At 41.8% G+C, this 20,506-nt stretch overlaps 2 protein-coding genes across 2 annotated transcripts in view; one reads left to right on the forward strand and one right to left on the reverse strand.

Moving 5' to 3' along the window:
• Positions 1-528: 528 nt before the first annotated feature.
• Positions 529-11,348, reverse strand: Tdp2 (tyrosyl-DNA phosphodiesterase 2). The gene is made up of 7 exons (XM_028776327.1): positions 11,091-11,348; positions 10,927-11,012; positions 6,178-6,348; positions 5,373-5,464; positions 3,724-3,842; positions 1,574-1,744; positions 529-1,013 (listed from the first exon to the last, which is right to left on the reverse strand). Exons 1-7 carry the CDS (start codon positions 11,274-11,276, stop codon positions 738-740), a joined length of 1,101 nt encoding a protein of 366 aa, XP_028632160.1. The 5' UTR covers positions 11,277-11,348; the 3' UTR covers positions 529-737.
• Positions 11,349-11,504: 156 nt separating this feature from the next.
• Acot13 (acyl-CoA thioesterase 13) overlaps positions 11,505-20,506 on the forward strand; it is a 12,897-nt gene continuing 3,895 nt past the window's right edge. Inside the window, exon 1 of the mRNA XM_028776314.1 lies at positions 11,505-11,810. Coding sequence (XP_028632147.1) covers positions 11,730-11,810 — 81 coding nt within the window. The 5' untranslated portion in view covers positions 11,505-11,729. The remainder of the gene's footprint in view (positions 11,811-20,506) is intronic.

A 20,506-nucleotide genomic window follows, 5' to 3' on the forward strand; every position in this document is an offset into this window, starting at 1 on the left:
TATTCTTTAGTCCCTCTGCAAAGCATACCCATCTTACCAGTAAAAAAACTGAAAGTTACTTTTCTTCTGAACTTTCCTCTTAGGGAAAAAAAAAATTCTCATGTTGTTGAGTTTAATCATTGCCAAGCTAAATTTTGTCAGTTATCAGCAAATTATGAACACTAATCAGAACAGTTACTCAAAGTAACTGTAAATCAGAACAGAACTCAAAGTGAAAATGTGACTTATCACTTAGTGACTATACACCAGCAGCTGACAAAATTAAGTCTGCTATACAACAGCTGTCATCTACTTCACTACAGCTGGCCATGGCTTTTTCCCTTAAGTTTCTGAACTTACAGAATGTAAGACAATGCAGTCTCAGGAATTCAATGGCTTACTTTTTCTCTTAATAAAATGATTTAAATCATACTGGTGTCTAATTCAAACAATACTTAGCCCTGAGATAACGTCCATTACTTGAAGTCTTGATGGCAACAAGTCTGTTACAAGCTGAGAAGCTATGTCCTTTAAACAAAAGCCCACACATTCTGAACATAAGCATGCTTTGATTTATTACAAACACCAATTCTTAACTCTGAGGACACACGATATAAAGACGTTAATTGCTTTTGCTGTATTCATCATCCAGTTTATGAATTCTTTTGTATTAGACCTAGCTTTCCTGAAAGGTTGAGATCTGAACAAATTCAGAACTAGTGCAAACAGACAGTTAAAGCTGGAATTTGGGGAGCTTTTCACAATACTACATTCAATGTGCACAGGAGCCCCCAGTGATCACTAGGAAATCTACCACAGTCCAGTTTTTCCAACCCAACAAGGTCTAAACTTTGGGGAATAAGGTGTCCCTCTTCTGCTCTGAAAAATATTCGATCAAAACGATGCTTATAAGCAGCAGGAATTCTGAGATTATTATTTGCTTTTGTATCCCATGTATACTGGCAATGTTTAGGTTTGCCCAAAAATTCCCAAGCATCAAAAACATTGTCAGGTAAACCACCACATTTGATAACCTGGCAAGAGAAAGAATATTATGTAAGGTTTATACATTTACTCCCCACCCCCAATTTAAAAGGTGTTTGATATTATGACTTATAAGTACAACTTTTGTTGTTATTTTTCAAGATAAGGTTTTTTTTGCAATCCTGGCTGTGCTAGAATTCACTCTGTAGACCAGGCTGGCCTCGAACTCAGAGATCTGCCTGTTTCTGCCTCCCAAGTGCTGTGATTAAAGGCATGGGCCACCACATGCAGCAATAAAGTATTTTAAAAAGTTGATTTCAACTCACAAGAGGATTAGGTCTTCTTATATGTAGGAATGCTACAAAGACCCTCAACTTTTTAAATTTAAATTCTTGTAATTATTATCCTATTCTAATACTTGTTGTTTATCTAACATATAGCAGGGTTTCCCCTAGTATTATAAAGGCTTCTTTTGTGCATATTTTATACAAAAACTACAAGTGTTTTCTACCTTGTATTTCAAGTCCATAATACCTTGGATAAAATGAATCCAAATTAATTTCCATAGCAATACTCTCCCCACAAACATTGAATCAATTCTGTTACTTACTTCATGATCTCTTAAATTTGTATCTCCTGCAAATATAACAGTAGTTGAATCTGGAGCCTCTTGCATTTTTCGAAAAACAGTTTTTAATTGATTTATTCGTTCCGCAGAATGTTCTCTGGTGCTCTCCAAATGGGATGTCATAAGGCAAAATTCATTTCCACCCAAACTCACCTACAACAGAATAATTACAATTGAACTGGCCACTGACCACTAGTGCTGGTAACAGATAAGTGCCCCTTCTCCAGTAGCTCCAGGCCATCAATGGCTCACACCTCTCTAGGATCCAATTCCAAGGTAAACAGACTGCTGTAAGAGGTCCCAAACAAGTAAAAGGACAGCGACTTCCTTGTCCCATGAAACCACAGTTACTTGCACACACAGACAACTCTTATTTACTGCTCCAATAATGGCCAGGCACAGATACTCAAAAAATAATGTTAACTGAGTGAAAGTCACTTATCATTTGCAATTAAGATATTAGTACACAGAGTGTGTTGCAATGCCTACAGAATCATTTTAATTCGTTCAAACCTATAATCTGGATCCTGCCTGCATCTTAACCTCCTGTCAACACTCCACTACCTCTTCACACTCAGGATGGCAGTAATACTGTCAACTTTATAGAATCTAGAATCACCTAGAAGGAAAATTTCTGGGAATGTCTGAGGGAAATTTCAGATTAGCTTACTTAAGGTGGGAAGACCTACCCTAAATGTTAAGGGGCACCAGTGGGAGATGAGGTCCCGAACTAAGAAGAGGGGGAAAGCGAGCTGAACACCAGAAGTTATCACTTTGCTTTCTGACTGTGGACACAATGTGAGTAGCTGCTCCTGCCTTACCATGATGCCAGTGCCCTACAACTATCTCAAAATAAACTCTTCTTTTTAAGATTGCCTTTGCCAGATACTTTGTCACACAAATTAGAAAAATAACTAGCACAGTGTTTATCACACCAACATCAACATAAGCTCATCCACACCCACAGGTTTACCCTTGCTGCAACTGGCAAAGGTTTGTCATGGGTGTATTCATGCACTGAAGACAAAAGGAGAAAGCGAGCTGAGCACCACATTCATCTAATTCCTGGTCTGCAGCAGCCCTGTAGGACTAGCTGTTTCTCACCCCACTACCATGCCTTCCCTCAACTGTCAACTAAGTACTAGTGTGCTCCTTAGAGTTATCTATGTGCTGTGTTATCTTTCTCATTACTGTAACAAATTACTTGACAAATGTTCTTCTTAGCCAACAGATGTCACATTCTTTTTTTTGGGGGGGGGGATTTGGTTTGGTTTGGTTTTTCGAGACAGGGTTTCTCTGTGTAGCCTTGGTTGTCCTGGAACTCACTCCTGTAGACCAGGCTAGCCTCAAACTCTCGAACTCAGAAATCCACCTGCCTCTGCCTCCCAAGTGCTGGGATTAAAGGCGTGCGCCACCACCACCCGGCCTGTTGTCACATTCTTAAGAAAATATCTAATCAATTAAAAATTCAACTTTGCATGTTTATTTTGCATTTTGCATATTTATTCTACAGTTTAAAGATTACATCTAAAATTATATGAAATCCAAGTTTTCTGAGGCTATTTAAAATATGTGTGTAGGGCTGGAGAGATAGGTTAGTGGTGAAGAGCACAGATTGCCCTTCCAGAGGTCCTGAGTTCAATTCCCAGCAACCACATGGGTCACAACCATCTGTAATAGGGTCTGTAATAGGGTCCTCTTCTGGTATATCCAAAGATAGGGATGGTGCACTCATATACATTAAAAATAAATAAATCTTAAAAAAAAAAAGAATGTAAATGGCCAGTGAGCCGTAACCACTTCCTTCACAAGCCTGAGGATCTGAAATCAATACACACAACCACAGTGAGAAATGAAAACTGACTCCCAGAAGTTGTCCTGACCTCCAGACACAAATAGAGTTTAAAAAATTGTTCCAGTCATATGGCTCAGGAGGTAAGAGCCTTTGCCAAGACAACCTGAGTTTGATCCCTAGAACCTGTGGTGGAAGGAGTGAACTGAATCCTAAAAGCCCTGACTGACTGATACAGATAGACACACACACACACAAAGATGCCTTTATAAATTTATCTGTAAAGGCGATCCCTCCAAAAAAACAACCAAACGGAAAAACACCCCAAACTTAAACTTACATTTACACACAGAAGGTTTCTCATCATTTTGGTATTTGGATAAGGAATAATCTCTTGACTTTTAAATTTCGCTCTTCCTTTCTTCAATAGTATAGCTGTGAAATATCCTTCTTCATTACCTTCAAACATTTGTGGAAAAAATTTAGAGAAGAAAGTCAATTGACGGACTGGGTGTTAACTGTATCTTATACTTTATAAATTACATAATTGTAATAGTTGTACTTAATCTATATCTGAAAGAAAAGAGCCTTTTCATTGGACAAAAAGGGGGAAGTGTTGTAGATTGCCCTGGTGCTGTTTATATTTTGATATTAACTCCACTTTCTCAAGAGGGGCTGTCCGGAGCCGGGCAGTGGTGGCGCACGCCTTTAATCCCAGCACTTGGGAAGCAGAGGCAGGTGGATTTCTGAGTTCGAGAGTTTGAGGCTAGCCTGGTCTACAGAGTGAGTTCCAGGACAGCCCTACAGAGAGAAACCCTGTCTCGAAAAACCAAACCAAACCAAAAAAAAAAAGAAGGGCTGCCCCGACCAGGAGTGGAGGAGTGAATCACATACTCAGGTGAATTCATATGAACCTCTTCCCATTTTAACTAATCAAATAAAGGTTAGAGCCTGTGATTGGGTAGTGAAAGGGAAAGGTGGGGGGCTTGAGGTTTTAGAGAGGGAGGAGAGGAAGGAGGAGGAGACAAGGAGGAGGAAGAGGAGGTGGAAGGAAGATGGGGCAGAACCACGTGGCCTGGAGGAGCCACGAGTAGCAAGGGATCTCATAGTGTAGTGCTAGGTGTGCAGCTTATAAATATTACAAGTGAGTTAGTTGTGTGTTCTTTGTACAGGCTTACTGGAGTTAGAGATTTACCACAACAGGATACTTTCACTTTACAAGCTCCTCTACTATAAGAAAGAGCAAATCATTTATATGGGATCAAATCTTTAAGCCTCCATTTTGAAGTAGGTCAATCAAGTGCTATGTTTCTGTTCCTTATCAAAATTTAACAAGAGAAACAAATGATGTTTAACTAAGAACAAATGGGTGATAAGGGCATGCCTCAATAATCAATTTTAGCAAAATTACAAGTATGAAATTTTGGAACTCTGTCTTCCTAAAAAGAAATATCTGTTTCAATTATTTTTCTATTTAGTAACATTAAGCTGTAAAATAAACTTTAAGTATCCTGTGTCAGGGCTGGGGAGATCGCTCAGTGGTTAAGAGCACTGACTGTTCTTCCAGAGGTACTGAGTTCAATTCCCAGCAACCACATGGTTGCTCACAACCATCTGTAATAGGATCTGGTGCCCAATTCTGGTGTGTCTGAAGAAAGCAACAGTGTACTCACATACATAAACTAAATAAATCTTTGCGGGGCAGTGGTGGCGCACACCTTTAATCCCAGCACTTGGGAGGCAGAGGCAGGTGGATTTCTGAGTTCGAGGCCAGCCAGGTCTACAGAGTGAGTTCCAGGACAGCCAGGACTATACAGAGAAACCCTGTCTCAGAAAAAAAGAAAACAACAACAACAGCAACAAAGTATCCCATGTTTTGTTTAGTTTCCTTAAACCCATTTGTGCCCTTTGTAACAGCTTCTCATTTTTTTCCTTCATTGATCTCATTTTTCAAAGTGTAGTTTAGATGGCAAGGAGAGCATTCATTACCTGTAATAATTTTGTAACTACTTGCTCTCTTCTTTAGGTAGGCACAGTATGGGGGAATGACTTCCTGTAGAAATACCACATCTGGACTGTACCTAATTAAAATGAGCAATTTAACAACAGCAGCATATCATTCATTTTCAGCCTCCTAGAGAAAATTCCACAATATATACATATAAAACAACTGTTACCTGAAGCCCTAGTACTCAATGCTTATACTGCCCCTTTATCTATATATTATTTTCTACACAGTGCCATAATGACCAATAGACTGGGTGTGTAGTTCAGTGACAACACTTGCTTAACAAGGCCAAATTCAATCCCAGCATCCCCCTACATATCACCCACACACGATACACCAGTGGAATGAAAACAGAAAGCACTCTATACACTACACAGAGCATCTGCAACGGTTATATACACCAAGAGATATAGTCCGCGTTCTCCCTTCAGGTTCTCTTAAAAGCTGTCCGGTGACAGCATCTCCAGAGGACTTCAGTGCTTTACCTAGCCACAAAGTTCTCATAAGGCCAGAAACAGATCTTGTAGGTAACTTTCACTTTATAACAATACTTATAAACAAAACTTACTATGTATGTAAAGCTTACAATTCTAGAAAGCATCTCACATAAATTGGTGTTCCAATTCACCCTGAGACCCTCCCTAAACCAAAACACCTCAACTCTCAAATATTTACTTAGAAGCTGAGCTTAAAAGTCAAATTTTCAAGTACAAACTTTGAACTGTTGCTCTGTAGAACCGTTCAAACACTGATCCCAGTCCCTGGCGCAGAAATGAGAGTGCTTACAGAGCGAGGCAGGCGCACACCCCTCGAGCCCTCTCTGGGAGATTGCATCCATCTAGTCCATCAATATTCCAGGTAATGAAGGAGATAGTGCTGCTGTCTTCTAGAGGACTTCCCGATGCGCTGCTTTCTAAAATGGCGGTATCATTTGCATCCTCGTTGGTTAGATCAACACTGGCAAGATCAAAATAAAGGTTAAAAAAAAAAAAACCAAATTATACATTGTTGTATTTGGGGGCTGTGGAGGCAAGAATCCCCACATTAAACACTGGAAGCTGTGGCATACTTGTTCTGTCAACACTGGGAGGCTGAGACCAGTAGATAACTGAGACCTGCTTTACTCTACATGGTGAGTACATGATCCCAGGGAAAGACTGCCTGAAAAAATCAAGGAGAACTACTTCTGGAGAACCCAAATCTGACCTCTGGCTTCCAAACAGACGTACAGACTGTTTGAATTTTGTTGTACATGTTTGCCCTCAATTTGAAGATATAAGCAAATCACTCCTAATCAGAAAATCTATCTTCTAAATTGTCTATGAAACTCAAATAATTTTTGGTCCCAAGCACTTCAGATAACGGATATTTATCCCATAAATAATTTTCTTTGAAGAATCCTAAGACTCTATAGATAAGCAAAAGTTGGGCCGGAGAGAGCTTGGTACATCAAGGTGCTTGTTGTCTCACCTGATGGCCTGAGTTCTACCTCCAGAACCCATATGGTAAAAAGACAGCTATACATTGTCCTGTCTCCACATGCTGGCATGCGTGTGTCTGCCCTTAGAGGGAACACTTTTCTCCTACAGTTGCTTCAAAAACTTTGACTCCTTGTTTCACAATGTGATCCTCCTGTGCACTAATTATACAACTTCCGTATGACCACAAACAATGGCTTTCTTTGACATAGCTTCAGGAATTTTGTTAACTTTTGATTCTTTTTTTTGTTTTCTTTTGTTTTGTTTTTGTTTTTCGAGACAGGGTCTTTCTGTATAGCCCTGGCTGTCCTGGAACTCACTCTGTAGACCAGGCTAGCCTCGAACTCAGAAATCTGCCTGCCTCTGCCTCCCAAGTGCTGGGATTAAAGGCGTGCACCACCACTGCCCAGCAACTTTTGATTCTTATAATTACTGACTTTCAAAACAGTAAAGCAGTAAAAATAGAATCCCTAACCAACTATGTACCCAAAATTTCCAAATACCAACATTTTCTTATTTCATTATCAATTACTTACCTTAGTCTCTTTCCAAACCACTTACTTCTTTCTATCCTTGGTCAAAGCCTTGATACATACACACTATACAACCTGAACTGTGAGCTCCATTACCACCAATAGACTATCTTTTTTTTAGTCTTTCTCACGAAGCATTTTTGAAGAGTACAGGCCATTTGTTTTATAGAATCCTTTAGTTAAACTGCTTTCTTACAACTCTAGTTATGCACTTTGGGACAGGAATGACAGCATTACCAATGCATGGTTAAGGTGTTAACCAAATATCCCCACTGAAAAGTACTGATTTTTCCCTTTCTACTTAGTATTTTGTGGACTTTCACTATGGAAGCATCTTGTTTATGACTTGACTTTCATCCTGGTTTTACTGTCCATTGATTGTACTTATCTGAACCATTTAAAAGTTCTGAAAAGTTCTCAAAAGATTTTTCTAATTCTTCAAGACTTAGAAATCTAGCAGTTTAAATTTTCCTACAATAGTCACTTGTTGGGCTGGAGAGATGGCTCAGTGGTTAAGAGCACTGACTGTTCTTCGAGGGGTACTGAGTTCAATTCCCAGCAATCACATGGTGGCTCACAACCATCTGTAATGGGGATCTGATGCCCTCTTGTGGCGTGTCTGAAGACAGAGACAGTGTACTCATGTACATAAAATGAATAAATTGTTAAAAATAAAAATGTCAATTCTTCCACAAACAGCAATACTTACATATGGATTCATATTTTATTGTGCAGACTACAATCTGTTCTGAAATACCCAAGTATTCTCCAAATTTACCTTAGTCCCGTTTTCCTGGAATGTTTTCAACATTCTCTGGCTACTCCCTTACTTCCTAGCACTGCAGAGGACTCTACGTTCTCCTTCCATCCCACTGATTTGTGCTTTAGCATCAGCCATCGTGTTCTTTATAGTGAAGATTAGAAGCCAAGGTCTTGATGCAGGATAATTTAATGCCAATTCTAAAGCAAAATATTTTGTCAACCCGTTCTTTGAAACAAGGTTTCAAAATGTATACCTGCTGACCTCAAACATATAAGTTTTTAAGTTTATAAGGAACTTATAACAAGTATATCTCCAGTCTGCCCTAGGACTCAATACATAGCCCAAGCTGGCCTCAAACCCTTGGCAATCCTGCCTCAGCTTCCCTAGTAACATAAGCCACTACATCTGGCTAAAAGTCATCTGTATGCATAAAAGTAATTTTAAAGAGCACCAAAAACTATGTTTAAAGCCAAGTTCCTTTTGGAACTTCACCAATCTCAGAAAACTTTCTTTCCTAACATTCAATATTATACTTTTTCTGCAGCCTTACCAAAGAGAAAAGGCTAAGCAATTTCAGAACCTTGTCAGATGTTAGGCCTTTCATTTTTAACTGAAAACGTTTGAGACAGAAGAGATCACTCAGTGTTTAGGAGCACTTGGTCTTGCAGACAACTTGGGTCACGGGTGGCTCATAACCATTTATCCCAATTTCAAGGGTTCTGATGCCCTCTTCTGGCCTCTGTGGGCACCTGCATAAAATCAGGCTTGTATACACTTTCAAAAACAAACGCACTGTCATTTCTTTCACAAGCTGCACTTCAATGTGTGTGTGCTGCCTGTTCTTCTGTCTTACTGTAATACAATTTCATGACATTTAACAAGAGAAAACTGTAAACCTGAGAAATAAATTCCACTCAAAAAAAAAGCAAAAAAAGTCTCTAAATGTGGTGCTGAGTAAAAACCTTAAAGTAACTGAGAGGCCTAGTCAATCTTGGGAGCATCACTTATTGACTCCTTAAACAAAGTAAATGATAACTTATGTTCCACTATGTTCCACTATGTTCCACTCCTCTCAACTTTAAACAATCTGGGATCTTGACAAAAAGTGGATTCTGCTTCAGTGGGTCTGGTATAGAGCTTGATAAGTCTGCATGTCTACCAGAATCGCAAATGGGGTAATGTTGCTGGCTGGAGTCTATATTCTAATAACAAAGCATAAGATGTAGCCTTTTGCTCCTGGCACCTTTAGATCTTCTCAAGACAGAAAAGGACACAGGCTTCAGATATGGCTCAGCTGGTAAAAATGTTAGCCACACAAGCCTGACAGGTCATTTCAGAAACCCTGCCTCCAACAAGATGGAGTTGTTCTCTAACCTACACACAAGTAATGGGGGGTGGGGGGGTGGAAGGTGAGGGGGTAATCAAAAGTCACTCCTGGATAAGTGGCCTCCACTCCTTATTCATTCATAATCTCTGGAGTGTGGAGACCCAACATTTTCTAAAAAAATTTCCAAGTAATTTCAGCACAACTGTTTTATGATGATTACCCATCTCTTCTGAATGACACAGACAATTCCCACGTAAGAGACTCTGGAAAGAACAGTGGCCAATCCCTAGAAGGCCCAGTAAGGCACCTTAGTTTTATTCTGCAAACAGTAGAACAACAACAATAAAAGTCGGAGGCAGGGCACTGAACAACAGGAACAGCACACACTGAAAACAAATATTGAACCTGGCTGGTATGATGACTAATTCCCAGAGGCTGAGGCAGGATTGCTAGGAGCTCAATACCAGCCCGGACTACACACAAACTTGTGCCAAATTAGACAAACTTGTGAGATCCTATCTCAAAGAAAAAGACTATCATTCCCTGGCAAGAGGATAGCAGATAAACAATGTAGAAACAAGGAGACTCACAGGTTACCATTCTTCAGTTGAAAATGTCTACCTCCATTTTTTCTAATCTCCAGTTTACAGGTCCCCAATAATTCAGGTCAGTAAGTGTACTTCAGTAGCCAGGGTTTCACAAACCTTTAATCCCAGTACTGGACAAGTGGAAGGCAGAAGTCAAGCCTTGACCACACAGGAGTTCCAAATCAGCCTGGACACATGTATCAAACAATAAGTTACATTTCAGCTGGGGAGTGCTGGAACCAGATGTAATGCTAGCAAAAGGGAGACTGGAACAGGGGATTCAAGAGCTGGAGGTCAGGATTATTGCAAGCCTCTGTCTCAAAAAAAGAACAAATAACAGTAACATTAAAAAAAATTTCATCCAAGTGTGGTGGTGGACACTTTAAATCCAGCCCTTTAGATTCCGAGGCAGGTAGAATATAGATCTGTGTTTGAGGCCAACCTGGTCTACACACCAAGCTCAGGCCAGCGAGGGATAAAGGGTGAGACTCTGCCTCAAAATATATAAATACACTTCAATTTTTTTTCCTCCACTGACCAAAATATATATCACGTTAACAGCAAGTCCTAGTGTGCCAGCACGAAGGAAGCAGAAGCAATCTGATCCCTGAGTTCGAAGCCAGCTTGGTTTACATAGTGAGTTTCAGGGTAGCCGAGTGCTACACCGTGAGACCCCGTCCCAAAACAACAAAGGCAAGTCACGCTGGGAAGTGACCGTGCATCCCCAGAAGCATTCCCAGCCCTGGGTCGCCGGCTGCCATTTCCAGGTCGGGTCCTCTGATGCCCAACCCCAGCAGGCGGTCCCTCCCCGATCCCCGCAAGCTGCCCGCGACCCCCCGGCACTTACTAGGCCTCGGACTTGAAGGACGTCGGAGGCTGGCGCGGCCACGCTAGGTCGTTCTCTGGCTGTCCGAAGTAGGGGCTCAACGCTTTCTGAAAAGCAAAGGGACAAGGATGCAGGGCGCGCTCCGCCCACCTGGGAAGAGCGATGGAAGCGAGAAACGAACTTACTTGCGTCTGCCAGTTGTTCTCCGACAGGAAGGTGGGGGCCATCGTGGTGTCGCATCTCCCCAGCAACGCAAAGCCCAGGCACTGAAGCCGCCGCCTCTTCACCTGGTTCTCCTCCGTCTCTGCTGCTGCGGGCGCTGCCGCCGGCTCTGCGGGCTCCGCTGCATCGGAATTGCTGCCAGACGCCATCGCCGCAGGGAGTCCTCAAAACGCCCGCTCTTCACGCCGCTTCCGCGCGACTGATCACAAATGCCGGGACCTGCGCAGGCGCGCTGCGTGGAATGCTTCCGCGTCAACCTTCCGGCGGGAAGACCGCCCTCCCCGGTCCCCGGGCGCACAAGCAAGACGCAGAGACGGGCGGGGAAGGAGGGAGAGGGAGGGGGAGGGAGGACGGAGGGAGGACGGAGGGAGGACGGAGGGGGAGAAGGCCGGTAGGCTACGCGTGCGCGCTGGGGCGCTAGAGAGTGAAGGCAACACTTCATCTTCAAGGACTAGGGCGACCGGAGCGCGCGACCCTTCCTCCGGAGCGTGACGCAAAACCGGCCGGGCTTGCAGACTTGACCTTCCACGTCCTTGTACTTTCAGAAACTTCTCTTCCAGAGTTCATTCTCGCAGAGCCCAGACTCTTGCTTTGCGTCCACGATGAGCAGCATGACCCAGAATCTACGGGAAATGATGAAGATTATGTTCAAAGTTCCCGGTTTTGATAGAGTTTTGGAAAAGGTATTGTAAGCGAAGTCTCTGGTGAAGGGGACGAACCTAATAAAACACCTTAGTGACCTCTTAAACGCAACGGAAGTGCGTGGATTCTCATCGAAACGTAAATAAGCATGACTTTCAAACTTGGCCTTTAAACTAGCAAACTGTTGGAGTGCGCCGAGAAAAAAAAAAAGTCTGTACCATTTAAGGGATGCTGGAGTCTGCAGGACTAGTATATAGGAATTGTTTCTTGTGAAGTATAAAAGCCAAGTACGATTGAGGTACAGAAAGAAGTGAATGATGGAACAACCTATACCTGTGTTGTGTTCCTTGGTTTTGAGACTAGGTCTATGTAGCTAGGTCTATATAACTATGTATCGTAGGTTGACTGTCCTGGAATGCTACAAAGTTAACCAGGACTAGTGCCTGCTCTCTGCCATTCCACATAAACAAACGTAGACTACTATTTTCCAGACTTTTAGAAAGCCACTGTGCTTTACAGGAAGCTATCCTTAGTAAGTATCAGTAGCAGAAGTCAAGCGCGTGGTATTGTCAGAGTTGAAAGACACCCTGAGAACTTGCAAACTTTTTTAGATAAATGTTTTAATGCATGCATGTTTATTTTTCTGATTAAGAAAGAATAGTTGAAAATTTAAAAAGAATTTGGGCATGAAATGTAAATATTGGTCAACCACAGGCTAAAAGAATTATATTGACCTAAGAGGAGATTTTAATTCTTTATAAAAAAACAAACCATCTTTGTGAGAATTGGGATGTAGTTAGTAGCAAGCTTGCAGGTGGGAGCCCTTCATGGGTAGGGTTCCAGAGCCACTTTTCTCTAAGCTTTCCTCACTCTTGTGGGTATTATAATATTTTGAAATATATTTATTTGTTTTCTTTTTTTTTTTCTATTTAAACAAGTTCTCTCTATGTGACCCTAGCTGTCCCAGAACTCAATATGTAGACCAGGTTGGCCTGGATCTCACAGAGATTCATCAGTCTCTGCCTCTTGAGTGCTGGGATGAATGGTATGTGCCACCATGTCTGACTGTTTTATGTGAGATAATTTTGACATTGGTTTGATTGCCTTTGAGTAACTAGCTAAAATTCTCATACCTAAGTCCAGCTTGGTGGCACCTGCCTGTAACTCCAGCATAAGGGAGGCTGATGCAGGCCAGTTTGTAAGCTAGTTACATAAACAAATCCCTACTCTCCTCACCAAAAAGGAAATTAAATTAAAAAAAAAAAGCTGATTTTTTAAAACACTTAATCTTTGAAAATCAGCATAAATTTTATATTTATAGTATGACTAGCCACACTGTACAAGTTCAGTATTTATAGGTAGCAGCTAGTAGTGGCTATTAAACCACACGGGTTGATAATATATTGATAGCCACTGTGTGATTGATAACTTGACTTACAGCAGATAAGAGGTTGTGTTTTATGTGGGATGAGAAGCTAAGACTAAAGTATATATTTTTGTATAGTGGTTTGTATATGTATATCTGGGTTTGTGGTTTCCTTTGTTTTGTTTTTTAAGACAGGATCCTGGCTGGCCTGGAACTTGTACTGACCTATGCCTCTGGCTCCTGAGTGCTGGTATCACTCATGTGGTGTATACTGTCACCAATGATTGATAAAAGATTATTATATACTTGCTAATTTTGCAAGGATTTTGACATCCTGGTCAAGTCTAACTGCCTTGATTGCATAAGACAAAACAAAACATTTAACATTTCACTTACGAATTCTTTGTCCTCATGTGACTCGAATGGTAGAAAGCCTGCCTCACATGCAGAAACCCCTGGGTTACATCTCTAGCATCACAGAAAAGCAGATGTGATAGTACACACCTGTAATCCCAGCAGCATTTAAGGAAGTAGAGACAGAAAGATCAGAAATTCAAAATTGTCCTCAACTTCATACCTAGTTCAAGGCCAACCTGAATTACATAAGAGACTTTGTCTCAAAAAAAGAAATATAGAAGAAAGCATGTCTACATTATACATGTTTTCCTACCGTGTAACTTCCCCTGGGGAGAAATGAACAAACATCTGTCACCCCAGGTAGTATACCAATAATAGGCCAGCTAGCATAGTGAACTAGTGAGTATTTTAGAGTACAGATCACTCAGAGGCAGCTGGATCACTGAAAAGCTCACCCCTCCATGAGTGGGAACTCAATATTGCTGCATCTCTGAAGCGCCCTACTTGCAGAGGCAGCCCAGAGAGCAAGAAACTCTCCTCCCTCCATTCTTGCAAGTTTTGTTTGCTTTCAAAAGGGAGTCTTTCAAATTTTCCAAATTGTCAATTATTGGGCAGCTTTGGAAATCCTGTCACAAGGGCACAGTTTGCACACCATGTGAGTAGAACTCAAACACACTACCATGTCTTGGTGAATGAACCTGAGCTTCACCACGCATTCAAACCAGAGCCTGCGCCGGGCGGTGGTGGCGCACGCCTTTAATCCCAGCACTTGGGAGGCAGAGGCAGGTGGATTTCTGAGTTCGAGGCCAGCCTGGTCTACAGAGTGAGTTCCAGGACAGCCAGGGCTACACAGAGAAACCCTGTCTCGAAGAAAAAAAAAAAAAAAAAAAAAAAAACAGAGCCTGCAAGAGAGCTTGCAGCCAGCTGCAGGACAGAAGTCCTAGGCCTTGCCTTCCTTTTAGAAAGATTAGTGTATTTTGTAGATATAATGTACTTTATTCAAATACCCTCTTTATAGGGACATTTGAATATGAAGAGTACTGAGATACACCTAAGTGCTTATAACTTTCAAGGTTCTGCAAGGAAAGCAGGAAATCTCAAAAGGGCCAGCAGTGCCTTCCTAAGTTCCTGCCAGAGGCTTGGGTATTTTCACCATCCTTCTCTGGCTGCCTCCTTTGATTGCCAGACTTATCCAAGGACACACTTACAGTAATTCATAAATTCTAGTTGGTCTTTTCAATTCGAGAATTGAGCACTACTTCAGTATATAAAGCAGCACGTTTTCTGAAAACTTTTTGTACATTGATTATTCTTTGAGAATTTCAAATGGAATGTATTGTAATCTTACTTACTCCCTAGTTCTCTCCTGACTCCTCCCAGATCCACTCCCTGCTGCCTCTCAATTTGATGCCCCCTTTTTGGTTTTTGTTTTGTTTTGGAATGGTTTTTATCAATTTAGGATTTTTCTGTGTAACAGCCCTGGAGTATCTTGGAACTCATTTTGTAGATCAGGCTAGCCACAAACTCAGAGATCTGCCTGCCCCTGCTTCCTGGGTGTTAGGATTAAAGGCCTTTGCTACTGGGCCTGGCTGCCTTTTTGGTATTTTTTGAAACTTTGACTTTTTCTGTCCTGGAGGCTCCCTGAGTAGACCAGGCTGTAGTCTGACTTGGAACTCAGAGATCTTCTGTCTCTGTCTCCCAAGTGCTGAAATTAAAGGCATGCAAGACCATACCCTGCTTTTTTTTTTCTTTTTAAAATAACCCATTGAGGCCAGTTTGTGCTGTCCATATACTTGTGAACGTGGGGCCATCGGCTGGAGTGTAACTGGAGTGTACCCTCCCTCATAAGTGGTCACCTCTCAGTAACTCTTCAGCTGGGGTGAAGACTCATGAGCCACGCTGCAATGCTGACCAGCTTGATTCTGTGACGGTCTTACTCTGGCACCCACCACTGCTGAGTTCATGAGTACATTGACTCTGTCTTGTGGGGAAGACACTTGTACTTTAGAGACTTTTTTTTTTTTTTAACCACAGTTTTAATGGAATAAGAGACAGAGATGTTCCGGCATCTAATGAGTAGAGACTAGTGGTGTCGATCAATAACCTACAGTGCAGACTTTGCACCCCAGCGCCTCCATCACAAAGAATTACCCAGTCCACATGGCAGCAGGGCTAAAGTGGAGGAATTAGGCTGTTCTGTTAATTAAATACTTTGCCTTGAGTCCAAACTGGTTAAATTGCTAACCTGTCTTTTCTAAATATATGCTGTGTTCGTACCCTGCACTTAGAGATCTTTGTTCACCTTGAGACATCTCATATGTTGGCATATGAGGGAATGTACCTTTCCCCTAAATCTCTGGTTAATGATTGTTATCTAAGGACTTGGGGCTATTGCACAGTGGTAAAGTACACACATGAGGCCCTGGGTTCAACTCCTCTACCAACAAATAACTGATTGCTTATATTATCTTTTGTTAGCTGTTATGTCACCCCTGGACCATCTTAGTATTTTATGAAAGAAGGTTGACTCTCTGGTTATTTAAATATGACACTAGAGACTTTTTTAAGGCAAGCGATAATTTATTTAGGATCTCAAAGTTTTTATTTTGCAAGGATTTGTGTGCATCTGTATAAGAATATGTACTTGTGAGTGCAGGTGCCCATGGAGAGGTATTGGATCCCCTGGAGGTGGAGTTATAGACAAGTATGAGCCACCAGACATGGGTATTGGGACCTGAATGCTTGACTTCTGGAAGAACAATACACATTCTTAACCGCTGGCTCAAAAGTGGTGTAACAGTGTGAGTCCTATATATTTAACCCATCCGAGTATATAAAGTGCTGGCAAGAGATGACGCACCGAAGGCCACATAGAAAGAAACAGAAGATTGTATGTGCATGTGCAAATGTAGAAGACTCTTTTTTCTTTTGAGACATAAGTCTTACTGTGTGTCCCAGGTTGGCTGTGAACTCACAATTCCACCTACCTCTGCCTCCTGGGATTAATGGTGTCCACAACAGAGCCCAGCTGAAATCATGCTTTTAATAAACTACATGAAGACTCCAGTGTGTCAGAGGTAGCTAGTTCATGCCAACCTACTGAAGTCATTCAACTCCTGGCATCTTGGGAATGGAACAGACTTGGGCTCCAAGCAGAGGCAGGAGGTTTGTTACAAGTCCAGCCAGTCCAGCCTGGGCTATATAGTGAAAACCTGTCTCTAAATAAATACATAAACAAGCAAACACACTGCAAGACACTTACTTAAAGTGAGCACAGCTAAGTTCTGTAGTGGAAAACCTGTCACTCAATTTGCTTTTGTCATCTTAGCCAAAGCAACGTTCCAGACTCAAAGAGAACTTGTTTGTTTCTCAAGACAGTTTCTCTGTGTAGCCCTGGCTGTCCTGGAACTCACTCTGTAGACCAGGCTGGCCTTGAACTCAGAAATCCACCTGCCTCTCCTCTGCCTCCCAAGTGGTGGGATTAAAGGCGTGCGCCACCACCGCCCAGCTAGGACTAAACTTTTAAAGAGCTTTTTTTATGTATTAGAAAGACAAAACCGACCTGTAAGTTGTCCTTTATGTCCATAGGCACATGCATACCAACATATGAGTAAATATACCTTTTAAAGAACAAACCTCCAGGAACTGCTTTTGGTGTCCACTGGCTCTCATGTTTCTTGACCTGTCTGGCTTTTTCTTATCCTCACTAACTGGCCTTTATAAGAATTTCAGGTATCATTTTCCTGTAAGCCTTTCATAATCCCTCATAAGAACACAGCTTTGAAAGTGAGGCACATTAAAACAAGCAAATAAAGGCGTCCTTTATTTTAAAAGTATCTACTTCAAGAAACCTGTCATGGTGGCACACACCTACAGTCTCAACAATCAGGAGGCTGAAGGAGATGACCTTGAGTTTGAAGGCAGCCTGAGCTACACGGTAAGACCTCCTCTAAAAGAGAAAAGGGGGGAAAAGGGAAGAAACAGGGAGGCAAACCACCTTTCATGCTGTCAACAGTAACTTCCTGCTGCTACCTAATTTGCCTGACTTCAGACTGAGCTCAGCAGAAGCAGGCAGTACATCTCACTCATGTGGCTGGGGCTGGTAGCACATCTGGATGGCAGACTAGAGGATCAGGAGCTCAGGGTCCTCCTCAGCGCTGACTACTTGAGGCTTCATACCCAAACAAAAATGAAACTCATTCCTTTTGTCCCGCCAATCCTTGACTTAAAGACTCACGTTGGGTGTAGCTCACTGATAGACTACTTGGTTAGCATACATACTAAAGGCCAGGGCTACATTCTGGTTTGTCAGGACATCCTGTGGCTGGACCCTTTATTGTAATATAAACAGGCAACCCTGACTTATTTTCCTTTTTACTTACCTGTTTGTTGCATAAAACACAGCATTGGTTAAGGTGGCTTATATCGTTTCAGTTTTTTCCCCTTCATGGTCTTTGTAGAATAAAGTGCTTATAGAAGCTACATAGCCTCTGATTTTAAGTCAGGAATTCAGGAGTAGTCGAGTGTGCCTATAATCCCAACACAGGGTGGAGGCTGGGGTATGTGGGGAGGGGTTACTCAGAGATAGGGTCAGCCCAGACTATAGGAGACTGTCTCAAAAATTAATTGATGATAGAAGGTGTTTGTATATGCTGGGCCCAGGGAGTAGGACTATTAGGAAGTGTAGCCTTGTTGGAGTAGGTGTATCACTGTGAGTGTGGGCTTAAGACCCTCATCCTAGTTGCCTGGATGTCAGTCTTCCACTAGCAGCCTTCAGATGAAGATGTAGGTCTGCCTGCACCACGATTGCCTAGATGCTGCCATGCTCCCATCTTGATAGTAATGAACTGAACCTCTGAACCTGGAAGCCAGTCCCAACTAAATGTTGTCCTTTATACGACTTGCCATGGTCATGGTGTCTGTTCACAGCAGAAAAATCCTAAGACACGAGATATGTGAAGGTGACAGACTTTGAGCAATGTCTCAGTTCTGTCACATATGAGGTGACCATGAAATGAACTACTGAGTATATTAGCAAAATAGAAGTTATCTGCATAGTATTTAATAACCATACATTGCATAGTTGACATTTTCGTCAAGCCATGTGTACTACAGAGGTCCCATGAGTTTGATATTAGAGGTGGAAATTTCCTGCTGCCCAGTGAATACATAGTTGAAGAAATAAGAGAAGAAAACTGCAGAAAAAAAGAACTCCTAGGAAAATTCACAGTAAAGCGATTGATGATTTTATAGCTCGCAGCCAACTCCTTAAAAAGAAAATGAGGGTGCTGAAGAATTATAGCTCAATTGGTAGAATACCTGGCATGCACAGAACCTTGGGTTTAGTTCCCAGTACTGTATACACCGGGCAACTGGGCATGGTGGGCACAGCTGTAACCCCAGCACTCAGAAGATAGAGGGAAGATCAGAAAGAAGTTTGAGGTCATTACAAATCTTGTCTGGGAAAAGCAAAAAATGCGATCTCGATAGTGAAAGGTTTTGATAGAGGAATGTTCACAGTGTATGACCTTGCAAGGACATCTATGATATGGGGAAAGGAAAGAGGGAGGGGACAAAACCTACTGGTGGTGGCACATACCTGCCGTTCGTTCCTGAGGCAGGAGATGGTGGAGGGAAACGAAGAGTGCCTGCCACCATGGACAGACCTCTGGCAGTGCTTCAGAAGGAGCACTTGCTTTCCATGCTTGTATCTTTTATGTAATTCTCTCCGTTGTACTTTAGATCGGATTGGACCTTCAAGCAGGAATCTATCTTATGGCTGAATTCTATGATTTCACTGTTTTCTGTTTAAATGGGATTCTGATTGAAGCTTACTAATATTCATAATTTGATGAATGACTAAACATGTCCCCAGGCAGTTTAAGCTGTTTCGAACTTGACCAGGCCAGCTTAGTCAGTCAACAGGTTCTCCAGAGCAGGAGTGAGGATTAAAAAGAAAACAGACGATTAGACAACACTGTAGCATGACCCCAGGCAGCTCTGAGGCTGAGGAGAATTTATTTTTTTCCAATCTGCCTTTATACCATTTGAATTACATGCAAGTATTAAGGTCAGTTTTAGGTTGAGGAACTAGCAATACCATAGATGCAAATACTCAAGGATTAAGCAAGACAATAAACACAAATAGTCAAAGAACAAGCAAGGCAGTAAACAGAGTCCCATGATCACTGTTTCTAAGGTGCTAATCAGGATGCTCAAGATGTCAAACCTACTGCCCAATCCTAGCCCAAAGTCATATTCATACCTGAAGCCTACTTCTTTGTTCTAGCCTAAGATTTAGATTACTGCCTGAAATTACTTCCTTGTCATGGCCCAATGTCAGATTCCTGCCTAAAGCCCATTTCCTTGAAATGGCCAGTGTCAGATTCCTGCCAAGCACCCCAAAAGCTCTCCACATGAACTATACATTAATTCATGCATAAAATTACCCTGCTTATATAAAAACTAGAAAACACCCAACTTAAACCTTTTTATAGGTAATTAGAAGATGACAGATTCTAGTGGCTCACAACAATCCATAACCCAGTTGCAGGGATTTTCTGACTAAGTGGGCACCAGACATACTCATGAGTGTACACACACACACACACACACACACACACACACAAGACATTCAATTACAAAAGTAGTAAATTTAAATATTAAAAGATACATTAGGAGATTCTGGTATACCCCACACTCTGAATTATTTTTTAAGATTTATTTTCATTTTATCTGTATATTTTCTCATGGAGGTGCCTGTGGAGACCAGAAGAATCTTCTGGAGCTGGAGTTGCAGGTGTTTGTGAGCTGCTGTGTGGGTGCTAGGAATGAAACTTGGGTCCTCTGCAAGTGTATCAAGTGTTCTTTACTGCTGAGCCATCTCTCAGCCCACTGATCTGAACTCTGCAAAGTGAAGAGTAGCCAAAAAAAAAAAAGTTTGTTTCTCTCTCTCTCTCTCTCTCTCTCTCTCTCTCTCTCTCTCTCTCTCTCTCTCTCTCTCTCTCTCTCTCT

Source organism: Grammomys surdaster, unplaced genomic scaffold (assembly GCF_004785775.1).
Source record: "Grammomys surdaster isolate TR1022 unplaced genomic scaffold, NIH_TR_1.0 267, whole genome shotgun sequence".
Lineage (NCBI taxonomy): Eukaryota > Metazoa > Chordata > Mammalia > Rodentia > Muridae > Grammomys > Grammomys surdaster.